Raw genomic sequence first — 19,027 nt, forward strand, 5'->3', positions numbered from 1 at the left:
AAGTCTAACCTTGTAGAGGACACATTTATACTCTTGTGGTTAAACACTCCCAGATGTTCTGTATAATTATGCCACACACCACATGTTTAACGCACAATGCTCTTGTTGCCTGTGTGACTTCATTGCCAGTGAATGAAACAAGATCTAATTTCTCTCCCATTTCCCGCACGTTTCTCTTCAGGTGAGAAGCCATTCATCTGCGAGATCTGTGGGAAGAGTTTCACCAGTCGGCCTAATATGAAGCGGCACCGGCGCACGCACACTGGGGAAAAGCCGTACCCTTGCGAAATCTGCGGCCAGCGTTTCCGCTTTTCCAACATGCTTAAGGCGCACCGAGAGAAGTGCTTTCGGGTGACCAGCCCGGTTACTCTTCAGCCAACCAGCATGGTGCTTCCCATTCACCTTACCGGCCACACCCCTTCTTCAAGCCACACACCTATCTCAACCCAGCCCGCTCAGACGACGCCCGTCGGCCCCATAATGATAAGTCCCGGTACGGGGGGGCCTCTGCCACAGCGAGCGGTCACCGCACACGGCTTCTCTCATTTGCACATGCAGATCGAGCCCGCACAACATCACCCCGTGCACACTCACACTCCTGTCCATCACACAGGACACGCCCCCATGACGAGCCACACCCCTCAGCCAATCTCAGTACAGCCGTCAGTCCTGCCTCCTCCCCCCGCCCTATTTAAGAGCGAGCCAATAAACCACTGCGCCCACGAGGACGCGTACCTGCGACAGGGTGCCACCCCGCAACACCACTGAAACGCACTCTCTTGTACACAAACTCACTAATGTGAAAGGTGCTCGCTGGAGAACCGGGCGGACAGACTGACAGCATACATATAGTATAATTTTCACAGGAATTGGAAAGCTGGAACTCATGCAACGTGTATGTATGTGTGTGTGTGTGTGTGTGTGTGTGTGTGTGTGATACAAAATAGATACTACAAACCTAATTGCCACTAGCACTCGTGACCAAACAGGATGTCTGTGAACTGATCTCAAGAACACAAGCTCAAACGTCATAAAGAATTACTCAAATTCACTTCACATCACTTCAAACTCTGCCGCCATGATCGAAATGCCATCTGGGGCACAACACTTTTCTTTCTCAGACTCTTTTTTGACTCAGCTGCTTTTGCAAAGGTTCTACGGGTTCAAACGTCCACAGGTTAAAGTTCTACATTTCACAAATGCAGTGTAACTTCTTTAGAAATGCAGGTCTTCCCGACAACGGAAAATAATCGTATTCTAGTACACAAACATAGTATACAGCACTTAAGCAGTAAACTCAGTGTAGTCTATATGACTGAAACTTTTCTGTTGCCTGATTGTGATTGTCAGTGATTTTATTAAAATATTGGGAGTTTTCTTTCTTTTTTTTTCTTTTTGGCAATACAATAAAAAAATATGCTTACTGGGTAATGCCTGTAGCTCTCCTGCGTGTTCAGTTGGAGGTTGAGACTGTTAAGGAAGACCAATGCTGTGATGTGTCATAAGTAGGCTGCAACTAAAAGCGAAAAAAAGATTATTATTAGTTTTACTGTATGTTCCAAACAATCTAACTCACTTAACCAATATTTTTATTTGTATAATGTAGATAAACATGCTCTGTGAAAGTTTTTAAAAAAAAGGATGTGTATGTTTAAATCAGATGTAATTGGTTGGAAGATGTGGAAAGGGTTTGTTTCTAATCATGTATTCAATTGAATGTAGGAGAAGAGTGTGTGTGTGTGTGTGTGTGTGTGTGTGTCTCTCTCTCTCTCTCTCTCTCTCTCTCTCTCTCTCTCTCTCTCTTGTGACTGATCATATGCCTGTGGTGCTGGTATCAAAAGCTGCTTTTTAGTTGCTCTGTCTTTTCCTGGTACACAGTTCTTTATCATGCAGATGATGCGTGCGTGTGTGTGCATGCATGTGAGCGAGTGAGTGAGTGAAAATTGTGACGTTAGGAGCAGCACAGATAAAGTAATGGGATGTCTTGAGTCAATCAGACTTGACTGATTGTGAATTTTTTTTTGTGCTCTCTCATTAGACCATCTGTCCTCTGCACTTTACTGACAAGTAAGAGGTTTGCGCAACTGACAAAGAATTGTTTATCACGTGTCTGACATGTGAAAGATGGCTGGCTGTTGGAAAATGGGGAGAATCGCATGGTGATTTGGCTGGGATCCCTTGTTATACATCAAAGAACTAATTTATCCTGTAAGAAGTTGTTTTGCCTTCATGCGCCGTCCCCTCTTTACCTGAGACGTACTCTCATTGGTTCAGATGGCTGTCAATCATGTCCGTTTTTTTGGGCTACTTGTCGGATTCTCTCCATTCTCCATCAGTTGATGGAATGCACTTTCTAATAAAACCTTGCTAGATAAGAAACATAAGCAGACCGTAATGTTTGTTCTTGTGAGGTGTTTTTAATCAAATCTCTTCTCAGCTAGTCTGTTTCAACCTCTCTACCCTCTCGACTTCAGTGTTTTATTTTTAGCCTTGTGTCTGGTACAGAAATGTCTGACCTTCATGGAGTTCTGTTTTATATTGTTTTCCTGTTTTTGAGACACCATGTTTGACCTGCATTAATGTTGGGCCTTTTTATATTGTGCATTTAACACTTTCTGCTAACTTTAAAGAAGTAAAAAATGAATTAGCCACAAGTACAACTCACTTGTCTAAATTTGTTTGTGTGTACATTGTGAAGTTTGTTTTTGAGCGAGAAAGAAAGCAGTAAATATGGTAAGTGGGGCATTTTAATGACCTGTTTCATGACCTCAATCTCTATACCTTTGACCTTGTTTAGCCTAGTGCAATCTGTGATTAGATAGTTATGCTGGTTGCTTTGGGTTTAGTGTCACATTGATATTTTAAAATCATATTTTTTAAAAACAAGCACTTTTAAATGTTAAAATATTAAACATTTTCTTTAAAAAAATGGGTTATCTTTGCATATTTGCAACAATAGAATATATAATATGTATATATATAATATGTATATATATAATATGTATATATATATATATATATATATATATATATATATATATATATATATATATATATATATATATATATATATATATATATATATATATAATATACATACATGCACACACGCACACACACACACAAACTAAAAGTCTCTTCTGTTCACCAAGGCTGCATTTATGTTATTAGAAATACAAAAAGCTGTTATATTGTGAAATATTATTAAAATATAAATTCTTTAAAAAAAAAACATAAATTATACAAAATATAAGTTTTCTGTTTGAATATATTTTAAAATGTCATTTATTCCTGTGATGCAAAGCTGAATTTTCAGCATCATTACTCCAGTCTTCAGTCAGTGTCACATGATTCTTCAGAAATCATTCTAATATGATGATTTGCTGATCAAGAAACATTTATTATGATTATCAATGTTGAAACAGTTGTGTAAAAAACAATGTTTAGGATTCTTTGATGAATAGAAATGTCAAAAGAACAGCATTTATCTGAAATATAAAGTTTTTGCAACATTATAAATGCCTACTGTCACTTGATCAATTTAATGCATCCTTGCTAAATAAATGTATTCATTTCTTTAAGTTCTTTCCCAAAGAAATGAATAAGATAAAATTATTACTGACCCAAAAAATAGTACAATGCTAGAAAAGCCTTTTATTTCAGATACTGTTCTTATGAACTTTTTATTCAAGAATGAATCCTACAAAAACATTACACAACTGTTTCAACATTGATAATCATAATAAATGTCTTGAGCAGCAAATCATCATATTAGAATGATTTCTGAAGATTCATGTGACACTGAAGACTAGAGTAATGATGCTCAAAATTCAGCTTTGATCACAGGAATAAATGACATTACACAGGAATAAATGACATAATACACATAAAATATAGTGTGGTTTATGTTTTTCTATCATGGTGGGAACTTCAACCTGAATCTACACACACTCGTAAGGTTCCCAGAAAGTTTTGTGTGATGGGTAGGGTTAGTGTAAGGGTATATAATATACAGTTTGTACAGTAAAAAAGTCCACAAAGATGTAGAACCACCAAAAGAACCAGCCATGCATGTACAGTGCCTTGCGAAAATATTCGGCCCCCTTGAACTTTGCAACCTTTTACCACATTTCAGGCTTGAAACAATGATATGAAACTGTAATTTTTGTGAAGAATCAGCAACAAGTGGGACACAATCATGAAGTGGATTGAAGCAAATTATTCAGCCCCTTTACCTTCAGTGCAGCAAACTCTCTCCAGAAGTTCAGTGAGCATCTCTGAATGATCCAATGTTGACCTAAATGACTAATGATGATAAATAGACTCCACCTGTGTGTAATCAAGTCTCCGTATAAATGCACCTGCACAGTGATAGTCTCAGAGGTCCGTTTAAAGCGCAGAGAGCATCATGAAGAACAAGGAACACACCAGGCAGGTCCGAGATACTGTTGTGGAGAAGTTTAAAGCCGGATTTGGATACAAAAAGATTTCCCAAGCTTTAAACATCCCAAGGAGCACTTAGCAAGATAATATTGAAATGGAAGGAGTATCAGACCACTGCAAATCTACCAAGACCTGGCCGTCCCTCTAAACTTTCAGCTCATACAAGAAGAAGACTGATCAGAGATGCAGCCAAGAGGCCCATGATCACTCCGGATGAACTGCAGAGATCTACAGCTGAGGTGGGAGACTATGTCCATAGGAGAACATTCAGTCGTATACTGCACAAATCTGGCCTTTTTGTAGGAAAGCCATTTCTTAAAGATATCCATTGTGTTTGGACAGCAATCACATCCAAAGTGTTGTTTAAAGCTTGCCACAAGCCACCTGGGAGACACACCAAACATGTGGAAGAAGGTGCTCTGGTCAGATGAAACCAAAATTGAACTTTTTGGCAACAATGCAAAACGTTATGTTTGGCGTAAAAGCAACACAGCTCATCACCCTGAACACACCATCCCCACTGTCAAACATGGTGGTGGCAGCATCATGGTTTGGGCCTGCTTTTCTTCAGCAGGGACAGGGAAGATGGTTAAAGTTGATGGGAAGATGGATGGAGCCAAATACAGGACCATTCTGGATGAAAACCTGATGGAGTCTGCAAAAGACCTGAGACTGGGACGGAGATTTGTCTTCCAACAAGACAATGATCCAAAACATAAAGCAAAATCTACAATGGAAAGGTTCAAAAATAAACATATCCAGGTGTTAGAATGGCCAAGTCAAAGTCCAGACCTGAATCCAATCGAGAATCTGTGGAAAGAACTGAAAACTGCTGTTCACAAACGCTCTCCATCCAACCTCACTGAGCGCAAACTGTTCTGCAAGGAGGAATGGGCAAAACTTTTAGTCTCTCGCTGTGCAAAACTGATAGAGACATACCCCAAGCGACTTACAGCTGTTATCGTAGCAAAAGGTGGCGCTACAAATTATTAACTTAAGGGGGCCGAATAATTTTGCACGCCCAATTTTTCAGTTTTTGATTTGTTAAAAATTTTGAAATATCCAATTAATTTTGTTCCACTTCATGATTGTGCCCCACTTGTTGTTGATTCTTCACAAAAAAATACAGTTTCATATCTTTATGTTTAAAGCCTGAAATGTGGCAAAAGATCCCAAAGTTCAAGGGGGCTGAATATTTTCGTAAGGCACTGTATGTTGAAAGCAGAAGTAACAGATATCAAATTAGCACGCGTTTAGACAGTCCTGACTTAAGTGACCTCATTAATCTGGTGATGAAAATGAAACAAAGGACATTTGCATTCAATGTTGTTCTTCACAATGTCATGCATTTGATATCATTATCTGCGCGGAGTTATGGGTTTGATTGTATTGACATGCCCTTGTGCCCTCAGAATAAATCAATAGTGTTCTTTCTCTCTTTGTACAATCTGCCCCACACTGGACTTGGAGAAGAGTTCATTTGGTTGTAGACTGTTATAGACTGACATAAATGGGTATCAAGTCTTTCCTGTTTAAGAATGCTGATAATGACACACTAGTTCCTTTTCCACTCCTCCTAAAAATAGCCTTTTTTTCTTCTTTTTTTCTCTTTAAGGTGTCATTAGCGTTTCTACAGAAATAACTGAAGTGTGGGATGTTATTACATGACTAAACCTGGTATTCTGCGATACAATTTTACCCACATTGTACCCTTATTTACACATTGTAATTATTGTACCCATTACAAATTCTCAAATTAAGTTTAATAATGATCATCATATTTTACCTGCCCTGCTAAAAAGCAACAAAAAGTTGTTTTCGTTTGATCTATGTAACCTTGTAAACAGTGCGTTGAGGCTTTTCTGATAGGTCTAAAAGGTAGACAGGCCTATGCAGAAATTGCCTTCACTGCATAAATATGACAAATGATGGTACAGAGCGCATTGCTAAGGATGTCAGTGTTGTTCGGATACAGCGACGCATGAGAGGCGTGGCCCATTCGACGCGCGTCACTGTGGTTGAATAAAGCACGGTCGGACCATACATCTCCAGCACTTTAAGGAGCCGGGCAGACGCAGAAAGCGGCGATCGGTGGTGATGAACATCTAAACAGTTCAAGGTAATTTGCTGATTTACTTGGCAATTCCTTCACGCCTTGTCCTGTTTTGTATATGTATATCCTGTTTGCTATTACACATAGGCACATCATACCTTTTTAAGCATATTTGAAAATAATTAGCAACTTAATGATTTGCTGAACTTCAAAGCAATACCTTGGCTTGAGCCAAGTAACGAACCAAACAACAGTTGGTACTGTTCTACATGTAAAGTGAAAGCAAGGTCACAGAAATGTGCTGCGTAACTGCTTTTGATTATAATCCATTAGAATATGACATCACACTGTCGTCTTGTGTTACAGCGTAGGCTATGTCGTTGAACAGCAGCCTTTCTTGTGATGGTTCACTAGAAACAGTTCTCGCTTACTGAAAACATTTCTACGTGAGTAGTTTAGTAAATGTGAAGTGACATTGTCCTGTATTTGTCTGTTATAGGTTGACACTCTGCAGCGGCGCGTTGAAGGTGAAAACAGGTGAGTTACATAATCATACTGAAAGATTAAAAACTCCGGTGAATCGACTCACTCACACTGAATCCTCAGTGGGAAAATTAGAAGAAAAAAACATGTCACATGATGTTTGTAGGTTATTTAAAAACTAACAGGTATTTCAACATTAGCCTACAATCATTGATAGAATGTTCTTGACAATTACTATTTGAGATTACCTAAAAAGTTAAAAACCAAGATTTTACATAGGAATTAAAATGTTTAATTCGAGAAAAACAAAAGAGTTTAATAATTGATTGTTTTTTTTAATTTATTTTATGACCTATAGGCTATACTGTAAGCTGTTAACCAAAGATTTTCCAACAATTAAAAAAAACGCGTTATTAGAAAACCAGACTGAAACCATAATGTACTCTCAATATTTGTCTATATTTAAAATAAATAGACGACATCTGTCTCTGACAGTACAGACTCATATAGTGACCTAAATTTGGAAGAAAAAAAAAAGGAAGAAGCAGGACACTCACATGAATTGATTTTTATAAGATATATGCCTTAAAACCTTTGGAACACCAATTGCTAATATATATATATATATATATATATATATATATATATATATATATATATATATATATATATATACACACACACACACACACACATTAAAAAAATGAGGGACAAATCGAAGCACTCATCGCGCTCTCACAGATAATTAGGTTCTAAGGCCGATGTATGAAAATAGACCAAATTTGGCCTACACTCTAAAAAATACTCTCAAGCAGGAGATTAAAAAAATTGTCACTGACAAAGGCAAATACACCCTTAAAAATAAAGGTGCCAGGAAGAACCAAAAATGTTTGTTTTTTTTTGTTCCCCAAAGAACCGTTGTGTGGACGGTTCTTTAAAGAACCCTTTTTTTCCTAATCATTCCTTTTTGTACAAAGAACATTTTGTGCAATGGAATGGTTCTTTGGATATTAAAGGTTCTTCATGGTACCATACACCCTGCAAAGAACCATTTAAGAACCTTTATTTTTAAGAGTGCAGTCGAAACGTTTGTACTATTTTTATCTAATAAATGTCTTTTTAGAGTGCAGCTCCTTTTGCATTTTCATAATATTAGGGTTAAAGTTCTAGGCTACTTTACTGCTGACTTTATGGGGGTTTCCTTTCTTGATTGTTCTTTTTCATTTCATTTGTCTGCTTAAAGCTCTGGCATAAATGCATTGCTATTTCCTTCTGCAGAGGAAAAGCAAAGAGAGCAGAAGACAGAGAAGAAAAAGACATCTGTGCTGTTATTCCCTCCTTTCCATGATGCGGGACTCTGTCTTCAACTGCTGCGTTTCTCCTCCCCATCCCCCTGGAGGAGGAGTGGAGGAGCACCACCATCAGAGAAGTAGAGCTCAGGCTCTGCCTCCTAATGATAGGCGTTTCCTTATATTCTTTGACTTTGACGAGACCCTGGTGGATGAGTGCAGTGACGACTCTATGGTTACTGTAGCGCCAGGTGGAGTCCTGCCCGGCTGGCTGAAGGACACCTACCATTCTGGCCACTACAATGAGTACATGCAACGTGTGCTGGCCTACCTCGCCGAACAAGGGATCACCCCAACAGCTATTCGAGAAACCGTGGAGAAGCTTCCTCCTTGCCCAGGCATCCCAGCTTTGATGCATTTCCTGCTCTCCCAGCCATCAAGGGACTTTGAAGTTGTTTGTGTGTCTGACGCCAATATCGTCTTCATCGAGACGTGGCTGCAGCACCTAGGCTTCCGCCCACTTTTTCTGCGCATTTTCACCAACCCGGCTCACTTTGATGATAATGGGCAGCTGCAGCTTCGGCCCTTCCACTCCCATGAGTGCCTGCGGTGCCCAGCAAACATGTGCAAAGCAGTGGTGGTAAAGCAGTATGTGGCCCAGCGCATGCGTGAGAGAGGCGGACGGCCCTACCAAAAGGTTTTGTATGTGGGTGATGGGGCCAATGACTTTTGCCCATCACTCACTCTGTCACCTGGCGATATAGCATTCCCACGCCGAGACTTCCCAATGCATAAACTGATTCAAGAGATGGCGGAAGCCAAACCTGGAGAGTTCAAGGCAAGTGTGGTGCCCTGGAACAGTGGAGAGGATGTCATCAATACCCTGAGGAAGATATTGGATAGGCCCTAAATATAAAATACACTTAAATATGTTTGCAGAATTCTTGTTACATTCCACACTCTTGACAAATATGTATCACCTTAGTTCTGTTGACTGAAACTGCCAAACTGTTGATGACTGTGTGCGGTTCAAACAACACTATTATCAACTGTACGTTTAAAATGTCAAGCTATGTAAAAGCGTCATGCACACTTACAGTGTATTCAAATGTACAGATATGAGCATGAATACGTGTGAATGATTAAGCCTCTTAAACTTTTTTTCTTCTGATTGCATTAACATGAACACTGGCCAGTAGTCTCTTGTGGTGTCATTCACACATAAATCCAAATATCTTATATTTTTTCTTTTTGTCGTTTTAAATATGCAAATCTGAAAGGTGCTATAAGTGATTTATGTGAATAATGCTAAAATGATCATCTTATTAATGAGAAATAACTTAAAATTGTTAGTGTGTGCCACTAAAAACAATGTATGTTGTATGTATTTTATTATTAGCAAACTTGAACCCATCCTCTGCCTAAAGGATGTGCTATAGTTTCTTTAACCTGTGTTTGGTTGTGTTTGTTCCTGTTTCTTATGCAAAGTCTATGATCTTTGGATGTGAAACTGTGGATCTGAGATAAATGAACTTTACCAGCATAGATATAAAGCCATTTTTCTCACATCTGTCTCAGCATGTTTTGACCCTCACCCCAACACCTGTCATGTCTTACATGGTTTTCAAGATATCTATGAACACAATTAACTCAAATTCCAGAATCAACTCAAGTCATGTTGACTTTGTGTAAAAACATGTTTTTAATAATCAGAATCTGACAATAAAGCAATAATGTTTTAACCCTCTGATTTGAATGCCTCTGATGTGAGACTTCACTGTAAACGCTGCGATCATATGCTGGGATTGGCTGACATCTTGCATTTGAAATAAGTATTACATGTGAAACTCTCAAGAAATCTTTAACTACATTTTTACAATTACAGCTGTTGAGAGTAACTAATTGTGAAAAGTATTGATTATAGCATTATATTTAGAAAACCCGTGGCATGAAATGTTGCAGCGATGAGCATTAGCCGGCGATGACAGACATGACTTTTGATCACATGAATGCAGCAACTTGACTTCTGCACTTTCACAAATGTTTTCATCATAAATAACAGTTCAAACAGGATGTAAGACAATGTTAGACACAGTACCCACTCTGAGGGAAGTAGGGGAGCTGAGGGTGCTTTAGCATCCTCTGGTGTGGAGCCTAAGAAACAAGAAAAAATTTGGTGGGTAAAAATAGATACTGTTAAAACAGATTAATTTGTCTATTCATTAAAAAATCATTGGAAACATTAATTAGTTGACTGCAAAAAATCAACCTGTAGGCCTACCATATAGCCAACATAAGAATAAACAAACTCCACCCATCGCAAAGAAATGGCAAAAAGAGAGCAAATTTCTATTTGTCTCAGCAGAAACTAATTTTGCATTCTACTTAATTCATTTAACTTAAGAGTTTATGCTATACACTAAGGATGTGCTGATTTTACCACTGTTTAATAAACTTGTGACATGCTGTTACCGATTAGGCTACACCGCATTTTACCAGAAAAAGTGTCAATGATGCTGAGGATCTCGCTTATTTTTTATCTTTAACGTTAAATCTTTTTTTTTTCTCGGAGCAAACCAAATGCTTAATGTTAATCCATAGATTATTCTTAATGAAAAACACAACAACAATAAAATAGTAGGCCTACAATAACAAATTTGCTTATATTAGCCTACACATTAAATGTTTATTAACAAAATTAACATGACGGTATATGTTGTTGTAACCACTATATCGAGACTATTATACATTATTCAGATTAAGTGTCGGAATTAACATGGATACTTACATGTTTTGGCATTACTGTCGGGTCCAATTGCAAAGCCTGCACCAAAACTGCATCTGATTTACCAAATAATCCACAGTGAAATGAACCAAACAAACAAATATTGCTCTGCTGACGCATTCACGTATGAAAATAAATTACCACTTACATAGCACTGAGGTCCTTTGAAATGAGATGTTATAGTCGTGATATCTCTTCTCAGTTCACGAACGTGCCTGTGGGCGGGGCCAAATATGCGATGACAGATTCTACGGTCTTTCGACACACTATGGCGTCACAAAGTGACAGAATTCTGAGTTGTTTTCTGAGCTTGGATTCAATAAAAGCTGTTTTTGGACTTACATGTCAAAAGATCAAGGGACATTTTATTCCTTTTTTTTTTACATTTAAAAAAGGGACTAACTAAATACATCCTAAATTATAGGCCTATTAATTTATGGCTGCCCAGTGTTCCGGGTGTGTGTCCACAGCTTGCAATGTGTGTCTATTCACTACTCGCTACCTACTCATAATGTGTGAATTTATGGGACAATTTCCGAGTATGGATTGGTTACCATACTTGGCCTTCACATGTCACTTTCACTATTTATTTATTTTTTGTATTTGTTTATTTAAACAGGGACAGTGTAAAATATACATTAAACCTTAAAGGAAAGATGCATTTTACCAGGTTGTAGCACTTTTATTCATACAATAACAAACAAAAACGGGCAAAAATTACCTTTAAAATAAATTATGATAGTTTATTAAACAAATTTCCATCATGTCAGTGCAAAATATCAATCAAAATCGAAAAACAAACATTTATCTCCACCTGGTGGCCGCATATAGCGAGACCGCGCGTATCAAAACAATACGTCCTTTCTCATTGGTCAGCTAAGAGCACGTGATTTCACAGCTGATTTCCGTGGATGGCGTGTTTTTGCAGGATCAGATGTTCGTCCTTACCTCGGCGAGACATGAATGCGCCTCTCATGATCGCAGTCGAATCAGCCGCGGCACAGTGACACACAGCTCCCCCCTGACAGCAGACTCACAGTCGTTATGGCCCAGGCTGCACAGATAAACGTCCTCGATATCAACACTCCTCTCAGAGTGGAGCACGACAAGAAAAGACGACAATTCAGCATCCGACTGAACGGTCAGTAATGCGTCAGATAACGAGATGGGGGAGGAGGAAAAACACCGCGATCTCGCTTGCAAAATGTGCCTTTTGTTTATTATATTTGCTTCTCAACACAATAAACATGTTATTTAACAGAATCATATTTATATAGTACGCATTGCCTTGTTGTTTACGTAAACGTCGTTACGTGCTTTGATCTCAGTAGTTGGTTGAAAATGACATGAACTAGTAGTTTTGCTGGACAGATGATTATTATTTAGTTCACCACCAGCTTGTTTTTCATCTTTCTGGTTTGTAGTAGCCTTTTAACAAGCGCTGAATGAGTAGGAGTCATCCTGCTGCAGTTTTAGTTGTTTTGTTTTGACGTGCGGAGCCGCAATAAATCCCGCCTGTCACTAACCAGTTTAGGTGCGTTTGCTCAAATGCAAGCTTTGTTTTCTTCTTTGGTTGAATCTATAACTAAGTTTCTAGCCCACCCGCTAGCCGTCCCATCCACACTTTGTTTTTGGGCTACTTCCTGTTCCATCATCGCCACTGATTTCTATCTTTACAAAACAAACCCGTGTCGTCACGTTTCTGCCGTTGTGTAGAAGATCAGAAACCGCAGAGGTTTACAGGAACAGCCTTGCGTTGTTTCACGTGAAAATAAAAGGCTTGTATTCACAGAGATGACGCTTTCAAAGAGACATAAACCTAGGCCAGGGCTATGTGACTATTTCCCCGGAAAGCGACTTGCATCCTGTTTGACTGAGCAGTTCATGAATGACATTTTTTTTACTGTGTGATAATATATTTGCTTATATTCTCTTGCATATTAAAGGTTCCCATGACAGGGCTGTGCTGCTGTATGAATATGTGGGTAAGAAAACGGTGGATCTGCAGCATACTGAGGTTCCCGAGGCTTACCGAGGACGAGAGATTGCCAAACACCTGGCCAAGGTTGTAGAAGATTACTCCAGATCAATCTGAACAATTTAAGCACAATGATATTATGTTGTTCACAGGTGTGCATTAACATTTGGTTTGCGGTTGTTTTTGCTAGGCTGCAATGGACTTTGTGGTAGAGGAGGACCTGAAAGCACATTTAACCTGCTGGTACATCCAGAAGTACGTCAAAGAAAACCCTCACCCCCATTACTTGGAACGCATCCTCCATTGAGAGCATTGAGGATCTCTTGAATCTAATAGGATGATTTGGGATTGGGTGGGATGGGATGGGTATCTGTTGATCGTCCCTAATCTGTCTGACTGGTCTGGAAACTCCACAAAAGAAAGATTTGTTTTTATGTTTGCGAGCAAGTGAGAGTGAATGTGATTGAAGGAGAGGAGAGATCTGAAACTACAAATCCATGTACATGTTTGCTTGGGAATGATGAGAGTGTGGGCTTTGAGGTGGGTTAGTTTCCCAGTAACTCAAGCAGACTTTCAAGCCAATCTAGAGAAGTGAGAGGATTATGACACCTGTCATGAACTCAAAATATCAACTGTTTGATATGATCTTAAGAGTGACGTTAAACTTTGTATGCCTCTCTGGCCTTAAGCCTTCAGATTTAGTGGTGCTCACAAGAGAGAGATACACACAGACACTTGTTCCCACATGCACAGAACGTGCACAGGAGTTTTAGGGACATCCCTATCTAACTGTCCTGTCAGAAACAGCTATTTTATTCTGTGCATGTTCTAGGCTGATTTTGTGCTTTTGCATGTGTTGTATCAGTGTATACTATGGCCAGTGAAGAGCTCAGACTCTGGAGACAATCGCCTGCCCATATATTCGCAGGGCTGAACCTCTCAGGATGCACACTTTATAAACACAATAAAGCACCTCTGCATAGAGGATTCTGTTACAAGTGGTTGGATGTGTGTATGAATAACTGAGTTTGAGTGTATGTAAGTTACTCCCATATATCCCAGGGGTCTTATTAAAAGTCAGTTGATGAACTGCCTTGAGCAAGATCGTTTTTTTGCATGGCATATTCTGTGATGACAAACATCTGTGACACCATTGATGACCATGATATTCCTGGAGATGATAATTAAGGTCATTTTTCAAGTAAAACTGGGCTCTATTACGTCGATTTATGATGTAATGCAGACTAAAGATGCCTAAAACCCATCTGTTTTTACACACTTATGTAATCTTAATATTACTATTCATGGTTTTGAATAAAACATTTTAGATACAACTTTATGAGTGTTTGTTCATTAGTATAATGTGTTTTAATTGTGTATTTTTGAATAAAGTTTTTTTTTTTTAAATAAAGTTTTTTAAAATAATTGAAACATTTTGCATTCATTAATGTTGTATTTACTTACTCGTGTTGTTTTCTGTGTGGCACAAAAAATACATTTCATTTATTTCACATTTTCAAATTTGGAGTCCACACAACATTGGACCCAACTGAATTTAATTAGATGGAAAGAAATTATCAGCTCATCATTTTTTTCACAAACTAAATAATTACATACAGGTTTGAACAACAGACATGAGGGTAAGTAAATATTTCTTATAGTAGCTAAATTGTGAATTATTGTCTTAAACCATTCAGGTTTGTACTAGAACTGCACAGCTACAGTGAATTGGTATAAATGCTATTTGTTGATATATTTTTTTTCTTTAAATGCATTTTTTTTCTTCTGTGAAATCTAAATTTATTTTAAAATTTAAAACATTGTCACACTCCAGCAGGACCTTTAGTTGTTTGGGACGCATAAGCTTTGTTTTTAGTTCCCATTCTTACAAATATTTCAAATTTATTAATGCACTTATCAAACGAACAGTTTCAATGCTTTTATGTTATGCAACCCATCACTAACGGGGGAGACAGAGAGCACAAACCCTGCACGTGTTACCGAGCACCTTGTAGTTATAATTTGGTCCCCCCTCCTATGCACCAGCGCCGTACGAGGACGGGACTCACTACATAAACGAGAACCGACCACATTATGGGTGAGTTCCTTCTCTAGAAATACCATCGCATCCACCTTAATTACATGACAGAATTTTTTGGACACAGTACAAAACAGTTAAATCATTTTGTCAGACCACATTCTTTGTGCAACGCTTGCATACGCTGTGGGAATGGTTTGTCTTACTGAAAAACCCCATAGTGTTGTCCTTGCTTTCGATTGGTCACCTCCGCTATTCAAAATCATAAATTATATAGCCTCGCGGATCAAACCATAATCAAAACCAATTTCTTGTTTGTTGTATGAAAGAATGTGTTCCATATATTACAAACAACTATCTATAACAAAATTAAGCAAATATTAATATCGTTACAGATTATGTTCAGGTGGTAGAGTCCTCAACCAAATTCAGATTCACGGGATTTGTAGTCTATTCCATATGATCGAAAACTTTAAAGATTAAAAGCGCGGAAGTAGTGAACTTCATTACCCATGGTGCACCGCGACAGGTTTGCGTCAAGTCTAGTCCGTTGCTTTTTCAAGATGGCGTCGCTGGGAAGGAGGCGCGGTGTCCCAGTCAACAGGGAGAGGTCAGTTAGTCTAAAACATGTCATTATTTCATAATACGTGACGCGAAATGTTTCGCCTTCATGCACATTTTAAGTTAGTTTCCTATCGTTAAAACACCAGGTCTCTTGGCGTTTTGTGGACTCACGAATACCAAAGAAACAGTCTGAATAGAGCTCATGTGTTGTTTTGATTAGCTTACTGACTCTGGGGTCCCTCAACTGATTAGCAGTGCAGAGAGCAGCAAAAATGTAATTTAATGGCAGTTACATCTGAAATATTTACATTGATATATCATGTTTTTTGTAAAATGTGTTACCCATTTTGACAAGAAAGGAAGAAGTTAAAAAAGCGCTTCACACCCGTGACAGCGGGTTTCAAGGAGATATGTACAGTTAGCAAGCACGTAACGTTATAGTTGTTATACTAAGTTTCGTTTAAATGTCTTGAAAACAGGAAGAAATTAGTTTTGCTCCCAAAATATGGCCGTTTAAAGCACAGCCTGTTAAACTGACAGTTTGAGTTAAATTGATTTGCTGTTAACCGTTGCAAAAGACGGACAGCTCTGGCCTGACTTTATCAAGTTAGTTATTAGCATTTTTTCTGAAAAATAACTAGTTTGAAAACCATATTTTATCAGCAAAGTTATATTTAATATTTAGCAAAATTACTGTCAGCCTTCCAGCTTAGAACTATTAACTAAAAAAGTTTCTTGTTTCACTTTGTGAACCCAACCCGCAGATGGTCTGGCTGTGGTAAATGTGGCAAAGGAATTGCCTTCCCATGTGGAGCAATGCTGACAGATCTTAAAGTATCTGTAAACAAAAAATCTGTTTATTTAAGTCTAAAAAATAGATCAGTTCAGGGGATTAAATATTTGTTAAAAAAAAAACTCCTGACATGTTATATTTGTCATCAAGGCAAAAATGGCAATTGTCATTACAGCAGCATTATTGCATTGGTTTAAATCACATTGGTACATTTACAGAACTTCTAAGACTTTTAAACCTGAATTAATACATTTGGATTTGTAAAATCACTTTTTCATCTTTCTCTTCAGGGGAGTGATGGCGGCGACGGAGTGTTACATCGTCCACGAGATCTACAATGGCGAGAATGCACAGGAGCAGTTTGAATATGAGCTGGAACAGGCTCTGGAGGCGCAGTACCGCTATATTGTGATCGAACCCACACGCATCGGAGACGAGACAGCCCGCTGGGTGGCCGTGGGAAACTGCCTGCACAAAACCGCTGTTCTGGCCGGGGCCGCTTGCCTCCTGACGCCACTCGCCCTACCCATCGACTACTCCCGTTACGTGGCGCTGCCGGCTGGCGCTCTGAGCCTGGCCTGCGCTGCGCTCTATGGCATTTCTTGGCAGTTCGACCCCTGCTGCAAGTACCAGGTAGAGTACGACAGTCAGAAGCTCTCGCGGCTGCCCCTGCACACGCTCACCTCCTCTACGCCGGTGGTTCTGGTTCGACGAGACGACGTGCACAGAAAGAGACTGCACAACACGATAGCGTTGGCGGCCCTGGCGTACTGTGCCAAGAGGATCTACGAACTGTACGCTGTATGAGCGCTATGGCACATCCACACACACGCAGTTATTGACATACAAGTACACACAAACACGTGGCAGGGAGGTGAGAAGCACTACTAAACACACGACACTGGCAGATACACACACGTACATACCAAACAATAACATACAGATGGACCGACAGTGATCTGAAACAAAAGGAGACGCGGCTCTTTCTCTGTCACGATTTTTCATTGTTTTGATTTCAACCGGTTAAAGATTGGACAGAATGGCGGACGGACGGATGGATAGATGTATGAAGGGAGGGTTGGGGAGGAGCTTATAGTTCTGAATGCATCTTCTCCTTTTCTCTGTACTTTAAAAGTGATATCACCAGTGCACTTGAGCCCCCCTTCCCACTCCTTCCCTGCGCCTTTCCAGACCTTTCCTCGATCTGCAGCCCTCCCCCAATGGTCACCTGCCACCCACACGGAGGTTCCGAACCTGGGCAGCGACTGGTCGGACTGAACGTGTGGTGGACAGACGGATGTGTTTTAAAAATGACCTTTGAATCCTATCTTTTCTCCCTCTGTGTAGTTTTACTGTACCTTGCCTTTGGTGCGTCACCTTTTCATTAAACAGTAGGAGATTTAACCTCACTGGTATCTCTGACAACCTTTATTTTGACCCTTAGGGGCTTGGGTTCTTTCTTATTTCATGAATTGTAGCCTTCATGCAGAGCTTGCATGATTTATTTTACAAGCCTCAGTTTGTAATGGATCAGGTTAAATCCAGATCTTTTTAAGAATTTATGGGAAATCAATATACAAGAAAAGTAAATGTGGACTCATCTGAAGGATAGTTCATCCCCAAATTTTAGCTTTGTTTGTGCTTTTACATTTTTGGGGTTTAATAATTCCTTGAATTTGCAGACAGTCCAGTGTAATTGAAGGACATTAATATAACAAGTGGTTATTCACAGCCTATTTGCAGAGAATTTGATAGTTTTCAAATAGTATTTTATTTTAATAGCACCATTAAATAATGTGTATGCTATTTTGCAATTGCATCTGGCCTGTTGGAGCTTAAATGAGGCATCTAATGTTGTATTTCCATATTTAGTATAATATCTGAAACGGCAAATTCAAAGAGGAAAGGGTAGGGTCGAAAAGGGTATGTTCAAGTGTCGTTTCTGCTTAGTATAAGATTTTCCAACAGGTGCCCTAATAGTTAGTTATCTTGTCTCCAGTTGGTCAACACTTCACCTTTTTTTAGCAAAGCCTAACTCTTCTTGTGCTTTTTAATTTTCAGATGGATGCTTAGTGTCTGATTCTTAAATATGGCTGTTTGAAATATTGTACAGGGCCCGTATTTATCAAACATCTTAGAATTACTCACAAGAACACTGCTAAGAATTGACTTAAGATTAAAACAATTCTTGGCTCAACTTAAAAGTTAGTTATCAAGCACTCATACTTTAATTAAAGTGTAGGACTAAATCTTAATTGTTAGTCTTAGATTTGATTCATAACACTTTGCTGTGCCACAAACAGGATTTTGGATGATGTCATAGGCATGAACCAATCACTGAATAGATGTCCTTATTTAAATTTATCTCAGATAAATTCACATTGAATTGTGAAATTACTAAGAGGAGTTTACATTCAACACACATTTGACAATAAAGTTTTCAAGAGAATACGTTATAATATACATACTTTAAATTAAAGATATGAAAGTATTACTCGAACTGTTTTTTTTTTGTTTAAAAAAAAAAAAATTATTATTATTATAAAGCCCAACATTAACCAGTGCTGAAAAAGATGATGCCTGCTCTGTCCAAACGATACC

General features: G+C 38.8%; 4 protein-coding genes across 6 annotated transcripts in view; all 4 read left to right on the forward strand.

The window, feature by feature from the left end:
• znf652 (zinc finger protein 652) overlaps nucleotides 1-1,793 on the forward strand; it is a 28,524-nt gene extending 26,731 nt beyond the window's left edge. For both annotated transcript variants that reach the window (XM_067413419.1, XM_067413408.1), the window contains exon 7: nucleotides 182-1,793. In XM_067413419.1, the coding sequence (XP_067269520.1) occupies nucleotides 182-768 (587 nt within the window). In that variant the 3' untranslated portion in view covers nucleotides 769-1,793. The remainder of the gene's footprint in view (nucleotides 1-181) is intronic.
• A 4,638-nt stretch (nucleotides 1,794-6,431) lies between these two features.
• phospho1 (phosphoethanolamine/phosphocholine phosphatase 1) lies at nucleotides 6,432-10,015 on the forward strand. Its single transcript, XM_067428883.1, has 3 exons — nucleotides 6,432-6,562; nucleotides 6,996-7,033; nucleotides 8,258-10,015. The coding sequence occupies exon 3, from the start codon at nucleotides 8,324-8,326 to the stop codon at nucleotides 9,176-9,178; it is 855 nt and encodes a 284-aa protein (XP_067284984.1). The 5' UTR covers nucleotides 6,432-6,562; nucleotides 6,996-7,033; nucleotides 8,258-8,323; the 3' UTR covers nucleotides 9,179-10,015.
• A 1,923-nt stretch (nucleotides 10,016-11,938) lies between these two features.
• On the forward strand, nucleotides 11,939-14,370 carry natd1 (protein NATD1). The gene is made up of 3 exons (XM_067428884.1): nucleotides 11,939-12,194; nucleotides 13,000-13,118; nucleotides 13,222-14,370. The coding sequence occupies exons 1-3, from the start codon at nucleotides 12,098-12,100 to the stop codon at nucleotides 13,336-13,338; spliced, it is 333 nt and encodes a 110-aa protein (XP_067284985.1). The 5' UTR covers nucleotides 11,939-12,097; the 3' UTR covers nucleotides 13,339-14,370.
• Nucleotides 14,371-14,939: 569 nt separating this feature from the next.
• Nucleotides 14,940-17,835, forward strand: tmem11 (transmembrane protein 11). 2 transcript variants are annotated; one of them, XM_067428886.1, is made up of 2 exons: nucleotides 14,940-15,129; nucleotides 16,717-17,835. In XM_067428886.1, exon 2 carries the CDS (start codon nucleotides 16,724-16,726, stop codon nucleotides 17,231-17,233), a length of 510 nt encoding a protein of 169 aa, XP_067284987.1. In that variant the 5' UTR covers nucleotides 14,940-15,129; nucleotides 16,717-16,723; the 3' UTR covers nucleotides 17,234-17,835. The 2 variants fall into 2 exon arrangements, with proteins under 2 accessions (XP_067284987.1, XP_067284986.1); XM_067428885.1 differs by lacking the exon at nucleotides 14,940-15,129 and adding an exon at nucleotides 15,586-15,679.
• The last annotated feature ends 1,192 nt before the right edge of the window (nucleotides 17,836-19,027 follow it).

The sequence above is a fragment of the Pseudorasbora parva genome, chromosome 2 (assembly GCF_024679245.1).
Source record: "Pseudorasbora parva isolate DD20220531a chromosome 2, ASM2467924v1, whole genome shotgun sequence".
NCBI lineage: Eukaryota > Metazoa > Chordata > Actinopteri > Cypriniformes > Gobionidae > Pseudorasbora > Pseudorasbora parva.